Source organism: Balaenoptera musculus, chromosome 12, assembly GCF_009873245.2.
Source record: "Balaenoptera musculus isolate JJ_BM4_2016_0621 chromosome 12, mBalMus1.pri.v3, whole genome shotgun sequence".
In the NCBI taxonomy this organism is placed as follows: domain Eukaryota; kingdom Metazoa; phylum Chordata; class Mammalia; order Artiodactyla; family Balaenopteridae; genus Balaenoptera; species Balaenoptera musculus.
In genome coordinates this window covers 37,050,064-37,070,298 of record NC_045796.1, presented here as the reverse complement: position 1 = coordinate 37,070,298, position 20,235 = coordinate 37,050,064, and the positions used below count along the sequence as shown (strand labels likewise).

Here is a 20,235-nt window from a genome sequence, read left to right as displayed (position 1 = left end):
CCTGTAGGACTGTACTATAGTTATTGAAAAAATATGAGTATAGGTGGACCTACGAGGTTCAAACCCCTGTTGTTCAAGGGGCAACTGTATTTATTTAGGTGAGGGGTGTTGATTTTTTGATAAGGTTGAGAACTGCCAGTCTACAGCGACCCCACAAAATGGTTGTCCAGCTTGTGCTCAGTCATCTTTGGCGATTAGGAAGCTGCTGTCTCTGGAGACAGCTCTTTGCATCAAGCCCTTATGTTGAGCCAAGACTCTCTCCCTCAATATCCGGTGCCTAGTCCTAGGCACACCCTTGAAGTTCTATTGGTACAGGGCTAAATCCTCTACCAGATAAGATCCTTGAGGTATTTGGAAATAGCTGTCCTTTCCTCCCAACTCTTTCCATGCTAACCCTGACCAGCTCCTTTGACTACTATTCTTAAAGTTTAATTTTATGTTACTTAATCATTCTGTTTGTTCCAGTTTCCTTATATTTCTCCTATACAGTAGTGGGAGACCCAGAGCTAAGTGCAGTAATCTTGATATATTCTAATCCTCAAAAAGGGTGGGACAGATCACCATAGTCTTTTTTATTTTGGGTTGATTGCATTAGTGGTTTTGTTTTGTTTTGTTTTGTTTTGTTTTTGCCAAGGTGGGGCGGGACAGGTTGGGAAGCAGTGGCATCGCACCACTGGGTATGTGGATCTTACTGTCACCTCAAACTGTAGGTCATATTCACTTGTGCTCATGCTGGGTTCTCCCTTTCTCTCATTCCTTAGCACCTCTCCCAGATGTAGAACCCCAAATTAATCTACAGACAGCTGATGTCTGTCTGAATTGAAATGCTGTTATCCAGGATGTTATTTATCCCTCCAAAAGTCTAATGAGGCCCCTATTTTCATTCAAGTCAGTGGTGAATTTACTGATGAGGACCAGGCTTAAGGACGAACACTGCATTAAGCTGTTAACATCTTCCCTCCAGGTTGAAGTTGGAGGTCAGCTCCCAGCTCCGGGTTGAGGCCGGTCAGTTGGTCAGCACATACCTCTTGGTACAGTGGTTCAGTGCTTTCTGTAATGCATCTAATCATAGAAGCATCCATCCATGTCTAGGCCACATTTCTCAATCTTATTCATAAGCAGATCAAGAGAAACTTATGAAGTGCCTTTTAAGTACACTTACACTGTGGTTACCTAATTTCCTTGATGCACTGGAACAGTAACTATGTCCAAGAGGGAAATTAGGTCAGTATAATTTGGCGAGGCCACCATTCTGTGAACATCCTTCCCTCTACCAGCCCTATACGAGAGCCACACCAGACCACGCAGGCCTCCCTGTGTACCATGTATTCCCTCCCGATGGCTCGTACATCCTCATTCTGCCTAGTGAGACCAACCTCTTCTGCATTCAGGATCAAACTCCTGTTCCTCCCTCGTAGTCCAGCTCTGCCATCATCTGTGGAGTTTCCCTGACCCTCCTTCCCTTCCTGGCAGAGTAGTTGCTTCCACTCTGTGCTGTGTGGTTCCTTGTACCCACCAATATCAGACCACTCGTCTTACCAGCTGATGGGTGTCCGTTGCCTGTTCCACCTGAGCTTCCTGGCCTGTGAGTGCTGTCTTCATCTTTGTATCTCCAGCAGAGTACTTGGTCCACGGTAGATGCTTCAAAAAGGAATCTGCTTGTTTGTTGTTGTTGTTCTGCTGAATGGTTGGTTGTCTGTGAACATTCTGGATCTCAGGGTTCACTGCCTCCTCTTCTAAGTCCTTGCCAAGCTGCCTTTAATGATCATGTCTAAAGTTTTGCTACGGATCTATGTGATGTTCTCCAGTGTGTAATTTACACACTCCTTTTTCTATTTTGTTGAAAATTAAAAAGTATTTGCCTCTTGTCAGGCTTTTGGCATTTTCCACATATTCAACAACTCCTGACCCTGCCAGTGATGTTTTAGAAATCTCATTTGCACGTTCTCTTCCTAGAGAGAACTTATAAAGTGATCTGTCTAGCCCAGAGTTGGTTCTTTATTTAGAGTATCTAGGAGATTTGATGAAACCTCTGTACTCATCTTAGGTAAAAGAGCACTGAAACCCACACTTGTTTAATTCTTTTCAGGTCTAATTTCATTTCCCCAGGCAAAGAATAATGGAGTAAGAGTTGATGAGGTCTCCAGTCATTTTGCCATCCATTGCCTTTGTCCCATTCAAGTGATAGACCACTGGCCTGTCCTTGATCATCACCTTGATTCAGGCATAACTTTTTAGTTCTTTGTTGCCATTAAGTTCTGTTTTCTGTTGCTTTGCTTCTGTGACACACATTTGTTTATCTGGGGGTGTTATCTCCTAGATGCTCCCCGTACATGTTTGTGGCAGACTTTTGTTCTATTTCTGTGTCTTTCTTCCCAGGTTTCTTGTTCAAAAGAGTATTCAAATTTCTGACCTTGGTTAACACTGATATTTGAATACCCTTTATGTGTTTAGATGACAGTATGGCTTTGAGAAAGACTGAACACCTGTCATATTTCAGTATAAGTCTAAGTATTTTCTAGGAGGAAATGTCTGCATAGAACGGTACATTTTGGTCTGTTCCTTATGTGGCCAAATTTAGTGTGACCAAGGCTTAAAGCATGTTGTTTTCATTGTTTCATTTGTATAATAGGAAACCTGTTGTTGGGAAAACAGTTGATGGACATCATGGGTGCTCTGGTGTTTTTCTAGTCCTCGCTGGTTATACCTGAATGAACAAGGAGCTGCAGTGTAGCTGTGAAGCCAAAAAGCCACCCTGGGCTGTGTGGGTCCACGCTGGTTTGATGTAGTTAGGAAGTCTGGTAGCTCTGTCCTTAAATCCCTTCTAAGTGGCGTCACAGGGAGCATCAAACATTTGCTGGTGACACAGAAAATACTTTGTCTTCAACACAGCTCTTATGAAGTAAGGATTTTGTATGTGCCGGTTTCTTTTTGTTTTTTTGTTTTTTTGAATAATGAACTGAATGTAGGTTTAAATTGACCATCCTGATTTAAGATTACAAAAAAATATTTAGATAGAAGATACATCTTGTGTTCCCTCATACACCGTAAATGCAGGAGACTCTTGTAATTCTGTAATACACCGTAAATGTAATACACCGTAAATGCAGGAGACTCTTGTAATTCAGTGTTTGGACGAGTCTGGGGTTTATTGATGTGAGGAGAAAGTCAGCATTAAATGAAAAAAGGGCTTTTAAGAAGCCCATTATAACCACTTATAATGGAAAATGTAGTTCCCATTAGAGATTGATTTAAAGGAGCTCTGGTTCTTCACTGAAGCATGAAGGCTGCTGGGTGGTGCGCTGTGCAAATCATTTTTATAGCATCCTTTGCTGATCTCTTTCTGGTCAATCTGTTGGTGTGTCTAGACCTGAAAGAACTGCATCTGTCTTGTTTAAGAAATGTATAAATTCCCAGAAATTTAAAAGAAACCAAAGATTTGGATTTTTTTTATTTATCAAATAGAAAATGGAAAAAGGGCTCTGCCAGTTCTAAACAGACACAGCAGCACCAGATGTCAGTTCTTGGATCATTTAATCTTTTTCTCTTGTACTTATTTTTGTCAATATTTTTCCACTAGAACCACATATTAGTTTCTGGCTCAGCTTGCAATATAAAAATTTTCCAATTAGATTGTTATGACTTCATTTTTATTCATGAGGGGAAATCTAATAAACAGAGATCATCACATATGGTGGCATGCAGGAGAGGAACTTTAAAATAAACCACCTGGCCAGGGCAGGGCAGAAAGCCAGGGTTCTGATTCTATCTGGAGTTCCAGAGAGGCTGGCTTGAATCTACATTCTCCATTTCCAAATAATTGTTAATTTGGGAGGAATCCTTGGATTGATATCAGTTTGCCATATAATTGATCTTATCCCCAGGACTGGATTAATTCCTTGCTTAGCTTTTATGTGGCTTTTCTGCCTAGTTCTGTGTTAGGTATTTAGGGAAGTATAAGGAAAGTATGAAACATGATGGTTTTTGACTTGGAGGAACTTTGGTTTGTTTGGGGCTGAGGAGGCTAAGTGAAGTGGCATTGTCACACAGCGTACGATTAAGTGCCTCACAGTAAGAGATAAGTGACACGTGAAGTACGCTTATACGGCAGAGAGAGAAGGGCACACGAGTGGTCGGGGAAGCAGAATTGGGCCCTTGTGCTGGATCTGGTCAGAAGGAGGAGTGTAGCAAGGTTACCTCAAGCTTGGGGAAAGAGTAAGGATTAAGGTATAGAGTTGGGGAGCAGCCCAGTGGGTTCAGGCCACATGTGAAATGGAGGTTATGAGAGTTGGACACTCGGCCACTGTCTTTTCTTTGTTACCACAGTTCTTGAATGAGTACTTCCCTCATTCACTGAGGCATGGCTTCCATCCCCATTACTCCACTGAGGCAGTCCTATTGGAGGTCTCAGTGACCCCCATCCCACTCACGGCCAGGCACATTTGTCCTAACCTGTAGAGTCTATGCCGAGGCATTGGAAGCTGCTGATTCCAGACCACTCTTTCTAACTCATCTCCAAATGCTTTCTGGCTCCAAAGGTTATTGAAAGACATTGAAATAAATGTACACCAAACTGGATTTAAATCTCTGCTCCACCAAGGCTGGTAATGTTGACCTAGGGAAATTAGTATCTCTCAGCCTCAGTTTAATGGAAGTAAGGATACCTAACTCATATTGTGGGTGTAAGGATTAAAAGAGAGAACATGGGGATAATACGTTGAAATAGTGACTTAACAGAAGGTAGGTATCGTGGCTGGTTTCCTTTCTCTGCCCGGTAGCTACTCTGCCCATCTTGCCCTTTTCATGCCCATACTTATGCTCAGGTATTCCCTCTTTCTGGAATGCTGTCTCTTTTTCCTCTTTACTTATTGAAATCCTCACCACCCTAGAAGGTTTACTTTGTCACCTCAATCAAAATTGAACTTTGTGTCTTCCGGATTCTTAGTGTTATTGTTTGGACAGCTCCAGGTTACTAACTCCACATTTTATTGTATCCCATTGACCTGACACTCATCTTATTTTCCCTACTGGTTGGTAAATCCCTTGAGGGCGCCACCATGTCAAAGACATGGAGATAAAGCAGTAAGAGTTGAAACTGTGTCATCCATTGTTTCCATACAGGACCCTGTGCATAGTTGTCATACCTGCAGGGTGTTATCATTGTACTGGTTTTTTTTTTTTCTTTTCTTTTTCTTTTTTCCTTAACTACAACCGTATGTTGATAATTTCTAAATCTCTTTCTCTAGCCCTCACTGCACTCCTGTGCTTTACATGAAATCAAACATCTGGTGAATGTTTCCAGTTGACTATCCCATGAGCACTCAAAGGCAGCGTGTCCAAAGCTGATCTTTCATCTGTTTCTGCTCCCCCCTCCAAATGCATGCCACTTCCTGTAGATTGTATCATATCTGTGGTTTCACAGTCTACCCAGTCCCTGAAGCGGAAACTTGGAAGGCATTTATCATTCCTTTCTGTCCCATGTTGTCTACATGGAATGAGTCACCAAATCTGAACTCACTTGCCTCCTAAATATTTTTTGAACTTGTGCCCCCTCTTTCTGTGTCAAATACTGCTGGCCAAAGTGTGGGCCCTCCTCTCTCTACTAGTTTTACTGTAATATCTTTCTAGTACGTCTGTTTTCCCCGTTCTTAATCCTCTCAAGTCCATCCTCTGTGATCTGTATATGTTACACTCCCTCCTTCCCTTTGGTGATGTCTGCCAGGAGTGGTGCCCTTGGGTCAGCATGAACACTTAGTGACATAGGTGCTGACATAGGTGCAGGGAAGGAGGTGGCAGCGCATAATGCATAGCTAGGATTAAGTTCAATCTCTTCAGCATGACATGAAAGGTCTTCATGACCCCAATCCTGCCCATGTCTTCATCCTCATCTCCCACTGTTGCCCTGCTTCACATTTGATCCTGGAGCAACAGAGAAATATTGTGTCTCCTTGCTTTTGTTCAAGCTGGACTTGCTTCCTGTACCGTTTAACCAGGAACCCATACTCATCCTTGAGATCTTGGTGTATGTGGGGATTGCAGTGGGGTGGGCCCTGCATAAGGCTAAGTGTTCTTCCTCTAGGCCCTGTGCCTTCTTCATAGTGATTTGTATCCCATTGACCTGAAATCCTAAGTGTCTCCCTTGCAAGACAATGAATTTCATTAGGCCCAATATCATGTTTTATTTATCCTTGGTCTCTGATACTTATCACAGTACCTTCCCTGTAATATATATTGTGAATTAAGTTGTTTATGGAGTTGAGGTGGATTAATAAATAATTTTGATTAATGAAAATTCTTTGCTTTTACTTTGAGACTCATTCAGGGTGAAAAGACAGATTTTAGGAAAGGCTAATGCTGTGCAGACAGTTTAGATTAGTGAACCAGGCAGTAAGTAGACATTGGGAATTTTTGAGCAGGGGCATGGGATGATGAAAGTGGTATTTAAGGAAGATTGATCTGGAGACAACCTCTTATTACAGGTTTAAATCGGGTTGCTTCTGGGAAACATAGGTGAGGGTTGCAGGGGTGGGAAAGAAGGAGTGGCAGAGACAAGCATATAAAGCCATTCTGAAGAATAGCTTCCTGAGGCTTTGTACTTTCATTTCCACATTTGCTCAAGTGGGATGTACTCGCTGGCATGTTTCCGAAGTAAAATAGAATACTGATTTATTTTTGTTTTTAAAGAAAGAACATTCTTGTAAAACACCTAAGTGATCCATTTTTCCTCATTATGTATGAGACATATGTTATTAATGGCTTCAAAAGAGTGATTATGAATTCAAATATTAAAAAAAAATTAGCTTCTGCATAGCTAGCCTAAAGCCTTCTAAAATCAGTGGTTTTTGTTTTAGCACATTTTGAAATAATTGTTAATTATGAGGAAAATACTTCAGTTTATTTTTCCAGCCACTTTTTATTTTATAGTTTAACTCTTCCATTCTAATTGTAGTTTCCTGCCCCCCCTCCCCTTCCCGCGGGGGCATTTGTATTTCATATATGACTCATGTGACTGTGCTTACTGGTTAAAGTTTAGCTTCCATTTGTTGGGGCCATGTAGCTCCACCCTGCTTCATTCTTCATATTGGCCGTTATAAACTTCTTAATTTACAGTCACTTTGTTATTTTTTTACAGGGTGATGACTCATTGATTAAAAAGGAATTTTTCAAATATTTTGCACTTTTGATTGCATATTATGGATACCAAGGAAGAGAAGAAGGAACGGAAACAAAGTTACTTTGCTCGGTAAGCATTCATTTTGCAAATTTATATCAGTGCTTAAAAAACGTTTGAGGGGACCTTGTTCTTAAGTATTACTTGGCATTTTGTGACTTGTGACTGTCCATAAACAGAGCAGGTAACCAGTAGAAGTTAAATGCACTTTGTTTCATCCTTTTTCTTATTTACACTAGAGAAATCACATTTGATTGGTTCTTCTCTTTCTGTCCTTGACAGTTCTGTCAGGCCAGTGCTGCTCAGGGAATCCAACATTCTATATGCGTTGCACTGCAGATTGCTCAGAATCCCGTGTTTAACAAGCTACATTGAATTTTAAATCCTAAGTACTTAGTTCCTGCTGCTCTGTAGCTTAATTAGTTGAGTTATAACTAAAAATCTATGACATATTTAAAGCTTATTACTTTGTGGGGTGTCTATTACTAAAAAGTATTTTTGTAGGTAAATGGAATGGATGACCTTGGATCATTGTCGTACCTGTCATTTTTAAACCTTGAACTCGTCCATCATATGTACATGTGTTGGTATCTGAATAGGAGTAATCTACTATATTATTGGTTACTATTTACAGATTTAAACATCTGTATGGCAGCCACTCACTAATCATAATAACATGAATGGTACGCTAAAACATTTATAAATCATTTTGATGGCTGGAATGTTTTCAAACTCAGAGTGAGAACATAGGCTTAAAATGATCATTATGGTCTCCTAAATTGAAATACTTCTTAAGAACTAATTCAGCCTCACCACATCCCCAGCCCCAGTATGCTCGTTAAATGTGCACTTCCTGTTTTCCGAATATAAGTGTTGGAAACTGAAAAACCAAGTTTTTCCTTGATGTTTTTATTCAGAAATTAAGCTAGGTTTTAGATTGTTAAGGAACTACTATGTGCCAAGTACTTTACTTATTATTTTATTTATCTTTACAATAAACTTGTGAAATAGGTTTTCTCCCTGTTTTATTAATGAGGTAACTCAGGAAGTAAGTATTTTGTCCGTTTCATATAGTGTAAGAGTCAGTATTCAAATATAGGGTTGTATCCAAAGGACATGTTTCACTTAGTAATAGTAAACCATGAATAAGAATTTTTGGAAAACAAGAGTTATACTACTAATTTTAGTGAATTATTTTTTCCTATTAGGACCCCAGAGAGTAGCAAGATTGTTTGGGGAAGGAAGAAACCAGGCATCTAATGGGTGAACCATAGAAAGATAGGACACTTAGAATAAACAAGAACTAAATGTTTATTTTGAGGTAATTGTAGATTCACATGTAGTTCTAAGAAATAATACAGAGATATCTTATACCTTTCATCCAGTTTCCCACCTTACATAACTATTGTATAATAAATATCACAAGTAGGAAATTGACATTGATACAATCCACTAACCTTATTCAGATTTCACCAGGGTTTACAAGCACTGAAGCACTCATTTGTGTATGGGTGTGTGTGTGTGTGTGTATATTTAGTTCTGTTCAGTTTTATTACGTGTAGATTTGTGTGGCCACCATCACAATGAAGATACAGAACAATTCCATCAAAAAGATCCCATATGCTACCCTTTTGTAGCCATATTCACCTTCTTCCTTCTGCCCATCACTCCTGACAACCACTAATCTGTTTTCCATCTCTATAATTTGTCATTGCAAAAATATTATATGAATGGAATCATACAGTATCTAATGTTTTGAGGGTTTGTTTTCACTTAGTTCAATTCCCTTGATATCTCAGTCTATTCGGACTGCTGTAACAAAATACCACAGACTGAGTGGCTTACAAACAACAGAAATTATTTCTCGCAGTTCTGGGGGCTGGAAGTCCAAGACCAGGGAGCCATCATGGTCAGGCTTTATGTCTGGTGAGAACCCCCTTCCTGGTTCATCAAAGGCCACCTTCTCACTGTAACTTCACGTGGTGAAAGCGGCAAGGAGCTTTCTCAGGCCTCTTTTGTAAGTGCACTAATTCCATTCATGAGAGTTCTGCCCCTCATAACCTAATCACCTCCCAGAGACTCCCATCTCCTAATACCATCACATTGGGCATTAGGTTTCAGCATATGAATTTTGGGGGTACACAAACATTCAGATCATAGTAGCACTTGAGATCTGCCCAAGATGTTGCATGTATCAACAGTTTGTTCCTTTTTATTGCTGAGTAGTATTCCGTGTTATGGATGTATCGCAATTTTTTAACCCTTCACCCATTGAAGGACATTTGGGTTGTTTCTAGTTTGGGACTGTTACAAATAAAGCTAGGATCATTTGTGTAAAAATTTTTTTGTGAGTATCAGTTTTAATTTATCTGGGATGAAGGCTCAATGGAATGGCTGAGTCAAATGATAAGTACATGTTTAATTTCATAAGAAACTGCCGGACTCTTTTCCAGAGTGGCTATGCCATTCTCTGCTCCTTCCCATCTGCAATGTATAAATGATCCAGTTTCTTGGCATCTTCATCAGCATTTGGTATTGTCACTCTCTTTTATTTTAACCATACTGAGAGGTGTATGGTGATATCTCATTGTGGTTTTAATTTGCATTGCTTTGATGACTAATGAGGTTCAACATCTTTTCATGTGCTTATTAGCCATCTGTCCATCTTCTTCAGCACAATGTCTTTTCATGTGTTTTGTCTGTATTCTAACTGGATTGTTTTCTTACTGTTCAGTGTTGCGAGTTCTTTATGCGTTCTAGATACTAGTCCTTTGATATGTGGTTTGCCAGTATTTTCTTTCAGTGTGTAGCTTTTCTTTTCAACGTGCTAAAACAGTCTTCTGCAAAGCAAAAGTTTTAACTTTTAATTTTAATGATTCAATTTATTAGTTTTTCATTTTGTGGATTGTGCTTTTGGCATCAAGTCTAACAACTCTTTGCCTAGCCCTAGGTCCTGAAGATTTTCTTTCATTTTTTTCTAAATATTTTGTAGTATTATGTTTCATACTTAAGTTGGTGATCCATCTTGAGTTAATTTTTATATAAGATGTGAATTTAGGTCAAGATTCTCTCTCTTTTTTTTTTTTTGCCTAGGGATGCTCTATATAGTGATTTCAAAAGCTGTAGTGCCTTCTCAGTTTGCTTCCGAACTGATTCCAACAGTAAAGGTGACTGTGGTTCATGAACAACCTGCTCAGAGTTAACCACGTCTTGTTCCTAAGATGTAGAGTGAGGGGAGCCCCTTAAACTGAGAATGCAAGATGAAACTTCTGGAAGAACAGCATACTTTTTCCAACTCAGAAATACAAAATTTAATTGTCATGCTTGCCTTGACCTCTTGTGAAAAGTATTCTAGCAGTGAAAAAGAAAAACATATCCAAAAATGGAGAGTGATCCTCGGAGCATAGGGATAGCAGGACAAGGCCAGTAGTCAGTGGTACTATTAAAACAGTAAATCACTGTGATTAGTTACACAATGAGAGAAATGAGAGAGAGAGAAAAAAGATAAACCTGCAGTTTAGCTGTTGTAATGCAGTTGCAGCCCCAAATGGTCAAGCTATTAAAAGCAAAAAGCAAAAACAAAAACTCCAAAAACTTTATTATCAGAAAAGAGGCAGCCAAAGTTATAAATCTTTTCAACTGCCTCTGACTAAACTGTGGAATTCCATAAAGTGCAATCACCAACTGGACCTGCTTGAAAGCTGGCTTCTGACAACCTAGGGCAGTTTGCTCTGGAGTGTGTGTATACGGGCCCTCCAAGCAAGATCTCTAGGGAGGAATATAAAGAGGCAGGCCAAGGGTGCAGCCATACCACCTTACGCAAATCTCTGCTAGTGTGCGGAGGAGAGCAAAAGGAAGATTTGCCCTGATTTCTGCCTGCTACCACAATATGTATCAGAAATCCTAAAAATTGCTTTTAACACCCCCCCCCCCCATCCCTTTACCCTTCTGAGTATTTAAATAGTCTCTGTTTTCTTGGTGCACTATTTTACCCTGTGGTTTCATAAACATTGTATGATTGTATGTAGTAAATAATCCTTTACCCACCCCCTTTGTTGATGGTTCTCTCTCTCTCTCTCTCTGAAGTTAACATCAAAGCAAAGTTAAGTTTAAAAGGCCCCATTTTAATAATTTTGGATTGAAATTAGTGATTTGAGGATCACCCGATACTTTCTTTCTTATAATTTATCTTGAAATATGCCTGTGTAGATCTACATGGACATGTGATTCAGCATCACTACTAGATAAATCTATTCGGGATAAGCCCTACGGAGTTTTCAGGATCTCCTGGCTCTGCCCCACTTGGTTTTCACCATCTTCAGTGTTTTGTACCAGTTGTTTATTCCAGATCAAATGATTCATGAGGCATTTTTCCATGCTTTTGCAAATAATTTGTATATACAAAATTAGTATATTATATATGTGTGTATTAATTCCTTGATACTTGACAAGTCTTGAAACCAAATGAAAAACTGAATTATTAAAGCAAATTATACTTTCTGTACTATCCTCTGGAGTGATCGTTATTCATTATGGCCCCTGCTCCCTCTTTCTTCCCTTGTAGTTAGAATGCAGGGTTTTTTTTTTTCAGAAGGGCTCCCTTCTTCCACACTCATTTTGACATTATTTGGCATTTGCAGAATTTAGTACCCTTTTAGTGATTTTTGTGTAGGTCCCTTTGTGCTCTTTGTATATATGTTTCATCCCCAAATATGATTTGACTGCTGTGAAAATTTAGACTCAAGAGGTTTGAATAACTTCAATGAGATTACACAGCAGGTGGGTGAGGCAGCGTTTGAGCCCAACTCTGTCCTTCTCCATCCAGAGCTTATGCTCTGGATGCTGCCCAGGGCCACGTGGCAGCTCAGTGGCAGAATGGCACCCATAGAACACAGGTTTCCTGACCTCGTGCTACTCACATTGTGGGTTGAGTAGATTTCTGTGGGCAGTCCTGGCAGCTTAACATTAATTTATACCACTGTAAATTAATGTGCAGAAATGCATCCTGGATTCCAAAGATCTAAGTGACCTTTTCTAAAAACAACTTGTTTATAACTTGAAGACATCCCATAATCCATGTCTTATATACTTTATCCATCCGTAATATGGTTAATGTCAGACTATTAACCAACCAAGGCAATAGGAAACATGCAGTCTGTATACCCCACCTGTGTAAGTCAGTGGTTTGCATTACAGTGATCCACTTTACACCCTAGGATTGCATCTTGTCTAAAAAGAGTAGTTGCCCATAATAGAAATGAATGCAGAGATAACATTTGGACAGAAAATCTCAGCTTACCCTCTTGGTCAAGTACAGAGTCTAAGATCCAGTGGAAGGCGTCACCTGGATGTGTCTGGCCAGTTGATCTCCGGCTCCAGCCCCACAGAGGCAGTCTTTGAACTTTAGGGGAAGAGCCCTCTCTTTGCGGTACAGCTGGGCTAAGAATGCATATACCACCTGGGTGGAGTGGTGTGGTGTGAACTCTTGCCCTTCCTTTAATTAACAGTCTCTAATTGTTTTTTCCTGCTAGCCAAGGACCATTAGAGAAGAAACTTAGTATGTCCCAGATTTGAGGAAAAACTCTATTATTACCAGTTGTTGGATTCAGATATTGTCATATTGCAGAGTTTAATTGAGTCGGTGTATGAAAAGCAAATAGACCCATTTTAAGTGCTTGGTACATGTTAACTCTATACCTTCTTAATATTTGGTTAATATCTTCTCAGTTTTACTATGCCTACCGATTCTAAAGTTAATAGTAATAGCACTTGTGGTGCTTTCTAAAGTGCTTTCCTGTGCATTCCCTCACTTTAACCTCACCATGATCCTATGAGTAGATAGAATTGCAGATGATGAATCTGTAGTTCGGAAGGTTAAATAACTTGCCTCCAATCACTTAGCCTTGAAATGCAGGGTCTGGGCCCTGAACCCCAGTCTGCTTTGTCTGTATCTCTGATTATTTTTCTTCATTCCATGTTGTATCGGTTTAAATAGCATTAAACATTAATTTTTACTTTGTCTGAGAGGGGGATTAGAACATATTCATAGCATCATAAGTAGGGGAAGTTGTATATGGATTTGGAAGTAAATGTTCTAGTTAACTTTATTGGAAACCATATCTGATTTCAGCTTCTAAGAACCATCCTAGAGGGCTGTTGGCGCTGTTAGGGACACATGCCTGTAGAGATCCATAGGCCTATCCAAGGACAGTCTCGTGTGTGACCTTCTGAGCTCCTATTTGCTGTTTATATGTTTACAGTCATTCTCCCCCCAGATGGGCCATCTGGAGGGAAGGGACTCAGCAATAGTTCAGTGCTCTTTCCTTGTGCCTTGTTAAGTACTGGTTGACATATAACAAGTGTTAAGTATTTTTTGACCAACTGACAGACTGAGAATATTTAAAACAGCTTCTTTAATGTAGGATATAAATGGTTTGTGAGTCTTAAGTTTTGTGACTATAAATTTTTCAGTATTCAGGAATTTTATTTATCTTAAAAAAATTGAGAATATTTTAAAACTATTTCCTGTGAAAAAGCTGTGTGTGCCTTATTGGAAAATATTACTAATTACCAAGTAAACTCTTGCCTGAGCTGTAATGTCGTTTCAGGCTTATGTTTCCTATTTTCTTGATTTGAATTCAAATCAAGTGGCTCTCAAGGGAATACTTACATATTGCTTGTCATTCATTACTGGGAAAAACAGCCATGGCCAAGTTTGACCTGCTAATGCTTTCAGGAAATCATTAACTTTTTTTTTACAGATTAAAAAAAAAATGCATATAAACATTTAGCCATTAACAGTTAGACTCATGCTTTTGGCTTCATTTTTAAAGAACAGGCAGAGTTACTTGATTTAATTCCATGGAGAATACTGCTTTTCAAGCTGTAGGTTACCAACCCATTGGGGCATCGTGAAATCAATTTAGTGGATAGGAACCAGCATTGTTTTAATGGAATGGAATAGGATAGATCAATCTGGACTGAGCTAGACTGAATAGAAAATATCAGCATGTGTTGTATGTAGTCAGAATAAATAATATTTATTTATTTATAATAATAAATTTATTTATTTATAATAATATTTATAAATATATAAATAATATTTCATGAAAATTTTCTTTTAAATATTTATAAGGATGTTTATATTGAATCACAATTAAAAATTTCTTTTTATTGTGGGCCATATTGAGCAATGACTCATTGATTTAGAGAATTCTTTGGTGCTTAGTATACTGGCAGTGAGGTTATTTTTCCTCACTGAAAAACAAATTTCCTTGATCTAACGCACATTAACCAGTTGTTCAAAGAAAGCTGTACATAAGGTACTTGTTATATAAATATACTTTCCCACAGTGCAGTGTAGTGGGTCTAACTAATTTTAAGGATAAATGACAAGCATGTCTCTGTTTAACCTGAAATTCCCTTGCCGATCTGGACTGTCCCAGATCCTAGAGCGAGACCCAAGGAAACTGTAATTCAACAAAACCACCAGATGGAACTAAGCTTAGGCAACTTCCACTTTGGGGCCTCCTGGAGGTTTCTTCTCTGTAAGACTACTTACTATGTGGAGCTGTATAGTTTTCTTTTCTCTTAAATGAGTATAATAATAGTACCTACCTTTTAAGATTGTTTAGAGGGTTGACTGAATTAAAATGTATAAAGTCTTTGTAATAAGCACTATTGAAAAATAAGCACTAATGAATTTTAATATAAAAGCATGCTGCCTAAGTAAGGAATATAGGAATAAATGAGAAATTGAGAAAAAGCAAGAATAAATATATAGGCATAAATTTTGTGTACATTTCAGGGAGTTTATCTATCCCTTGAAACTTGTCCATGCTCTAGTCACGGCCATCAGTGAAAGACCCAAGACATGACTCCAAGACACAGAAAGACCAAAGCACGTGAAAAGTACATGGTTTAAGCCACCTCCCTCCTTCTTAAATGTTGCTGCTGACAGTCAAGAAAGACTTCAGCTGAACTCATTCCTGAGTTTAGACTTAAATTTGACACAACTGGCTCAAGATACTCTTGTCACATGCATTTGAAACCGTTCACTGTTGCTGGTACAACAACTTTTCAGCCAGAGAAAATTGAGTTCTGAACCAGAAAATGCTCTGTGCTCACAGCTCTGAAAGTTTATCGCTTACGCTTGTAGTCTGGCATGTTGGTGATTTTAGTAGAAATTCTCCTGCCTTCCCCCCCCACACGCACACAAATTCATATCTGAAAATTCCTATAGTCTTCACCCCCTCTAACTCATAAGTCAAATGCTGATTGCATTTCCTCCCTCACATCCTCCCACATTAGTCTTCCTGAGGTACACTTCAGATATGTCACTTCTGCATCCCCAATTCTTCTCTTGAATTTGAGGTTCTGCACAATATGGCTCATTCCTACCTTTCTGTCTTTATCTCCTACTTCGATTTTCTATACATGTCTTACTCTTTGCCCCCTCAGAACTTTGCTTTCATTATACAAAGAACTGCCCTTCACGATCCTCTTTTTATTTACAGTGATGTCAAAACCATCACTCTGGCACACCCATCTTTAATTATGACATTGTCTCCTTGAGGCCTTTCCTGTTTCATTTAATCCTTCACCACCACCCACGCACATAACTAGATGTGCCCTCCCTTGCCACTTGAGCCAAGGCATTGCTAGGCTTCCTTATCCCTTCTCTTGGGGCCCTTAACATAGTCTGTCTTTGGATACACCCAGTAGCACTCTCATTTCTCTGCCTTATTTGCTCCTGTTATTTATTGTCAGTTCTTTTTCGTTTTTGTGTTCCTCACAGGGTCTAGCTTCATGCCCTGCACCTAACAGTCACCCACTCTGAGTGATAACCAACATGTACTATTTAACAGAGATTGATTTGTGTACTTGTCTAATCTCATAATTACCCTGGTATCATCCTAATTACAGACAAAGATGCTAAGCTATATCATAGATGTAATTTGCCCAAGGTCACATAATTGTGAAGTAGCAGATCTAGGACTCAACCCTGGTATGCCTGACCTCACAGACCACAATCTTAATTATTATGTCATATTCTTCATTAAACTATGTTGAATTGAATTTCATAGAACCTTATCAGTTACCCATAAGTAGGACTCACTGATCTAAATGATACAATAATTAAATGTGTTTAAGTACTAAACTGATATTTTCTGATTTTCAGTGTAGAGGAATTATTAGGAACTTTGGAACAAGTTAAGGAATCTCTGCTCTTTCAAGGAAACTTTGTAAGTCCCTACATACCAGTGAAAAAGTCAGCAATCTCCTGACCTTCCTCTATAGTTTGGGGGTATATCAAGGATTCCCGTATTATTTCTTCTCTAAGTCAGAGTTGGAGGCCCTAACAGGTGAAAATCTCCCAGCTTGGTCACTTCTGTTGTAAAGACGATGACCTGGTTCTTGTGCCACAGGGCATGTGTTCATGCATTTTTACTTCCCTCTTCCTTCATTTACCATTTTAAATAAAGTTTGCATAACCAAAATGGTTAATGTCCCGTTTTTTTTTTCTGTACTCATTTTGTGGTATATTATGCCAGTGAACGTGCCGCAGGCTTGCCTACTTTTAGCTTTTTGCTTCTCACACGTAAATGAAAACAGTATTGAAAAGGATAGTGGGCCAGGTTTAAAGAGACTGGGCAAGACGTAGGGTGGCCTATGGTTTGCAAATGTGATTCGGCACTGAATAGACAGATGAATCAGCACCACAGAGCATGAATCTGAGTGTCCTAGGGATGAGAAGGGAAAATGTTAGTTGGATTGGGGGACCTGGATCTCTTCCCAAAGCAAGACATGATCTAGCATCTGCTGAGGCAGAAGGTGGTGGAGAGCAAGGAGGGCTTTTCTTAATGGTTCCATTACTAGAACCGTGCAACTGATTTCACTTGGAAAAGAATCAAAGGTGACTTTGAGGTGGATATATCATGTACTGAAATGAGAAATGTAGCTTGGTGGTTTTGAGACAAGGTTTCTTTAGGTGTGAACAGAGAGTATGATGTACATATAGAAGAACCAGAAAACAAGGCTATGGAGTACATCACAATTTAAAAATGGTATTTATTAATGTACTTATGGAATACTTGACAAACTAGATGGCCAAAATACGATCCTGTGAACTTAGGAAATGGTTAAATTAGAGACCAGTTATTCGTGCTTAAAATATTCTTTTCTATACTTAGAAAAAAAGCAACCATGAAACCTAATTATATTTCTAAATCACTCTGTGGCATTTGAAATACAGTTTGCACATACATGTTCAAGAACACATCTGTTGTACGAGGCAGAATAGATTCAAAATTGACTGATCCTGCTTTTTAGGTGGCATGATTTGAATCAAATTACTGTCATGGCTGATGTGAGCTAGGTCATTAATCTTTCCATTAATTTTTCCTGTGTATGTGAAAATGTTACTGTTGATTATGACAACCTTGGTGCTTGTTCTTCACAGTTTAGAGCTTGAAGAGATTTTGGTTTAGAAGTTGTGTAATATATAATTTAAAGCAGATGAATTTTGATATTTCAGATTAATTTTGTTAGCACAGCAGAAAGCTGAATGGTAATTTGGTTATTTCATTTTCAGAAAGTAATTGAAGCAGATGCTGGTGAGGTCATTGGGGACTGAGCCATCTCCATTTCAATGGCTCCATCATTTTTTTTAAGTGGGGGGTAATTCCTTTTACTTTGCTAAATCAACTGCTTTCACTAGATACTGAGAGAAATTTGATTTTTTTTAACTGCAACTCTGAGCTTATGTAATCAGGATTTCAGGATATTTTTTCTTTTATAAGAGTAGATGTATTTTAAATGTAAAAATGAGTAATATGTCCACATTATATATATGAAAACATAATTTTTCTTTTATAAGAGTATATGGATTTTTTAAATAAAAGAAATAGTTATTAACACATGTATTTATCTTTAAGTGAAATTTGCACTGTCTTAACAGGTCATTGAAAACTTAAAATTATAAAATTGATTGAGTTATGAACCTAATCTATGTAATCTTTACCTTCCTGTTTATTTTTAATGCATAGGAAAATCTTTCTCTAATTTTGAATTTGGTTTTTATATTATCTGATACAAGTAGATACTTAAGACATCCCCTAATTCTCTGATCTAATCAAAGGTAAGACTTTATTAGAGTCATTTGATGTTTATCATTGAATTTGAAGTATAGTGTTGTGTTAGGAGGAGAACCTTATGCATTGCTTATATCTCAGACAGACCTTATGTGCCTGCACCTGTTAAGCCCAGAGGACAGAGTGCCAAACACAGTAAATGTGGGTCTTGCTGTTATGGAGATTACTTTTCACAAAGACATTAAAGAAACACATAAATGCATATGTCAATAGAAATTGCAGTGTTTGCTCTGAGGGAAAATAACAGGATGTTATGAAAGAATTGCAAGGGAAGTATCCACATTAGACAAGAGTGATGTTCAAGAAAGAACTCTGGAGAAAAATGACATTTAAGCAGATCTTGGGGATGAGCGTGAATTTCCCACATGATCTATGTATTTAGGAGAAGGACTGGGGAAAAAGGAAGGGAGGGACTATTCTAAGTAGAGGGAAACACTTAGACTTCACATCCTTAAGGTGCGAGAAAGCTTGGCAGGTTCTTGAATCTGCAAGAAGGTCAGTGTGGCTGGAAGAGAGTACTTTTAGCGAGGATAGCACAAGAAGGGTGGAGAGTAGTCTGGGGCAGGTCATTCAGGGCCTTGTTGGTGATGTTTGGGAATAAGGATTAAGCATGGATGGAGGTGCCATGACATGAAATGGGAAAACTAGAAAAGTAACAATTTTGAGAGGGAATCTCAAGACTTTAAGTTTGGATGTGTTAAGTTTGAGATGTCTATGAGACATCCCAGTGGAACCATTGTATGTACAATTAATTGGGTATGTGAATCTGGAGTGAAAACAGAATGGTCTGGGCTGAGATAGAAATTGAAGAGTTGTTGGCCCCAGCCATAGGAATGGATGAGATCATGTAGGGAGAGTGTAAAGTGAAAAGAGAACAGAAGAAATGGGGAACAGAATTGGGTAAACCCAACATATAATGATCTAGTAGGATGAAATCCAGCAGAAGTGGAATCACAGTAGTCAGGAGAACAGAGCAAGCATTTGAAGAAGGAGAGAATGATCAGAAGTTTTGAAAGCAGAGAGTGGTAAATTGAGATGTGGACTGAAAAGTATCCATTAAGTTGAGATATGGACTGAAAAATATCCATTAAGTTTGGCCACTTCGAAGTCACTGATGATTTGAATAAAAGCAGTTGCAGTACCATGATGGGAGAAGCCAGTTTAATGTAAATGGGGAATAAGGGAGTGGAAGCAGAGCTTCTAGGCAGTTCTTCTCGGAACTTGTCTGGGAAGGGAAGCCAAAAATTAGGCCCATGGTAGGAGGGAGATGTGGAAGTCAAGGAGAAGTACGTATTTGAAGAAGGAGGAGGAAGAGAAGCTATTTGAGCATGTCTGTCAGGTAATGGATATGATCATTCAGACAGGGGGGTCCCTCCGAGAGGCTAACTTAATGACTGACCCTTGTGTAAAGTCATGAGAATATTAGCAAAGCAATAAAGCAGGAGATGAGCCACACCAGGTCGCCTGTACCCTGTCCATCCAGGGTCTATGACGACTTTATTGTGTATATTGATGATACCACCCTCTCCTTTGCTGATCGCTCACTGTGTGCCAGGAGCTTTACAGATATGACCTCGTTTAAATCTCAGGACAACCTCTGTGCTAGATGATGGTATTTTCCTCATTTTGACAGATGAGGAAACAGGCTCAGAGTGGTTTAGTGACTTCCCAAGTTATACAGCTAGCAAGTAATGGAGCCGGGAATTCTTCCTTCTTGTGTCCTACTCCAAAGCCTTCATGAACCACTACCCCCATAGCACCCTCCAAGTATAATATAAAAGTAGAATAAATCTGTTCCATAATAGAAATGTCCAGTTGTAATATCTTCATTGAAAACTTTATAGAAATTTTCCCATAAAAGGTTTTTTAACAGTTACTTAAATAATTTATTAGAATGTGCCCTCTTTGGAG

The 20,235-nt window shown here is 38.8% G+C and overlaps 1 protein-coding gene across 5 annotated transcripts in view; it reads left to right on the top strand.

Moving 5' to 3' along the window:
* NCOA7 (nuclear receptor coactivator 7) overlaps nucleotides 1-20,235 on the top strand; it is a 152,826-nt gene that overhangs the window by 27,197 nt on the left and 105,394 nt on the right. For all 5 annotated transcript variants that reach the window (XM_036871527.1, XM_036871526.1, XM_036871525.1 and 2 more), the window contains one exon: nucleotides 7,133-7,243. In XM_036871527.1, the coding sequence (XP_036727422.1) occupies nucleotides 7,194-7,243 (50 nt within the window). In that variant the 5' untranslated portion in view covers nucleotides 7,133-7,193. The remainder of the gene's footprint in view (nucleotides 1-7,132; nucleotides 7,244-20,235) is intronic.